The sequence below is a fragment of the Vollenhovia emeryi genome, unplaced genomic scaffold, assembly GCF_000949405.1.
Source record: "Vollenhovia emeryi isolate VEMERY1.0 unplaced genomic scaffold, V.emery_V1.0 DF947488.1, whole genome shotgun sequence".
Classification (NCBI taxonomy): Eukaryota; Metazoa; Arthropoda; class Insecta; order Hymenoptera; family Formicidae; genus Vollenhovia; species Vollenhovia emeryi.
Window position 1 is genome coordinate 1 of NW_011958878.1, and position 1,665 is coordinate 1,665.

The window sequence follows — 1,665 nt, forward strand, 5'->3', positions numbered from 1 at the left end:
CCGCCTCCTTCTCTCCCTCCCTCTGTTCCTTGTCCTTCTCTTCCCTTGTCCACCTCTCCATTCTCCGTTGTTCCTCTCTCCTCTCTCTCTCCTCTCTCCTCTCCATCACTTCTCTTATTCTTCTCACCTCTCTCGTCAGAGTCCTCAGCTGCCACATTACCTCATCTTCCCGCTCCTCTTTCCATCTGTTTCGCGCCTCCTCCTCTCCTCTCTCTCTTCCTCTCGCCGCCTCTTCTTTCTCCCTGCTCATCTCCTTCCCTCTGCCGCCTCTGATATCTCCTTTTCTCCTTTCTCCTCCGCTCGTCCCTCTCTCTCCCCTCCGCTCTTCCTCGTGCTCTGCCCACGTCCCACCTTCTTCTCTCCTCCTCCTTCTGCGCTCTTCTCTCCGCCTCTCTCACCTCCCTTCGCTCTTCTCCTCTCCTGCTTTCTCCCTTCTGCCTTTTTCTCTTCCACCTTCCTTCACTGTCCACCACCGTCTTCCTTTTCGCCTCTGTCCAACTTTACAATTGGTGGTCTAACCATAAAAATATGTAACAACATGTATTAAGAAGTGTATTCAATTGCTGATGTAAGCAAAATAAATATATTATGTATCGAAACGATGTCTATTTTTTCCCCGCTCATATTTCCTTCTCTCTCTCTCTCTCTCTCTCCCTATTCGCATCCTGTCCCTCGCATATAGCCCTACGTTGTCGCTCTTCTTCTTATTAACTACTTGGGAAGGGAAGATAGAATGGATTGGAAGAAAATGTATGTCATTAAAAAATTTTTAATCTCATTTTGTTATCTCAATTTATCAAAATACATCACCCCGACTTTTGGCTTCGGCAAGAATTTCTTTTACGGCATAAGCCATTAATTCGCACTTTATGATCGAAATAAATTCGCAATTTTCGATTGAATTTTTATAGTACATGTCGTGTAGGATTCTAACTGCATCGTTCGGTGTATCACATTTTTTTTCGCCACTCATCCATATATCTTGTAAACGCACAACGAGTTCTTCGAAGATTTCATGTACTGTTTCTAGATCATCACACAGTTCAAAATATATGCGATCTACACAGTGTTCCAGTTCAAATAAAAATGATATGGTTGATGGTTTCATGTACATAGAAGTATTATTTGATGTTACTTTTACAATATTTCCGTGGCGCGTTCTAACTAGTTCTAGAGCTAAATGATTAAGCTGTACCGCTGATGATGATGCCGCTCTGTTGCCTTTAGCAGCTGGTCTATTTTTGATGGATTTTTTCTGTATTCTTTCCAAATTGATTGATCTAACTCCATCTGATGTCCTTGATTATCGCCGAGAATTATTTCTACGTAGGATGTACGAGGTACTACTCTGATCCCAATATCTATATATTTGAATGCTGCAGATGTCAGCGGTAACCTCCTGCACATGATACGCGGTGGGTTATGAGGTTCATCAGAACTGAAAGAATATATAAAGTAAAATAAATACAATTATATGTGTAAAAATGTGTGTAAATATGCAGTAGCTTTATGGTACTTACACGTCACCACACAGTTTCTTGCACGATGCAGTTTCATCTTGAGGAACGGATGGCGTATAACTGCTTCGAGGAACATACGGCATGTAACGCCGATTGCTAAAACTGTTTGAAAAATACAATTAAATGTGGAAAAAATGTATGCAAT

The 1,665-nt window shown here is 41.7% G+C and overlaps 1 protein-coding gene across 1 annotated transcript; it reads right to left on the reverse strand.

The window, feature by feature from the left end:
- Positions 1 to 442: 442 nt before the first annotated feature.
- Positions 443 to 1,648, reverse strand: LOC105558119. The gene is made up of 2 exons (XM_012005645.1): positions 1,521 to 1,648; positions 443 to 1,438 (listed from the first exon to the last, which is right to left on the reverse strand). Exons 1-2 carry the CDS (start codon positions 1,601 to 1,603, stop codon positions 1,177 to 1,179), a joined length of 345 nt encoding a protein of 114 aa, XP_011861035.1. The 5' UTR covers positions 1,604 to 1,648; the 3' UTR covers positions 443 to 1,176.
- Positions 1,649 to 1,665: the final 17 nt, after the last annotated feature.

Excerpts from the sequence above, each read along its gene's own strand:
- LOC105558119 (XM_012005645.1), bottom strand. The coding sequence starts at position 1,603 with ATGCCGTATGTTCCTCGAAGCAGTTATACGCCATCCGTTCCTCAAGAT. Across the intron at positions 1,439-1,520 it reads AAGAAACTGTGTGGTGACGT|TTCTGATGAACCTCATAACC; the intron begins GTAAGTACCATA and ends ATATTCTTTCAG.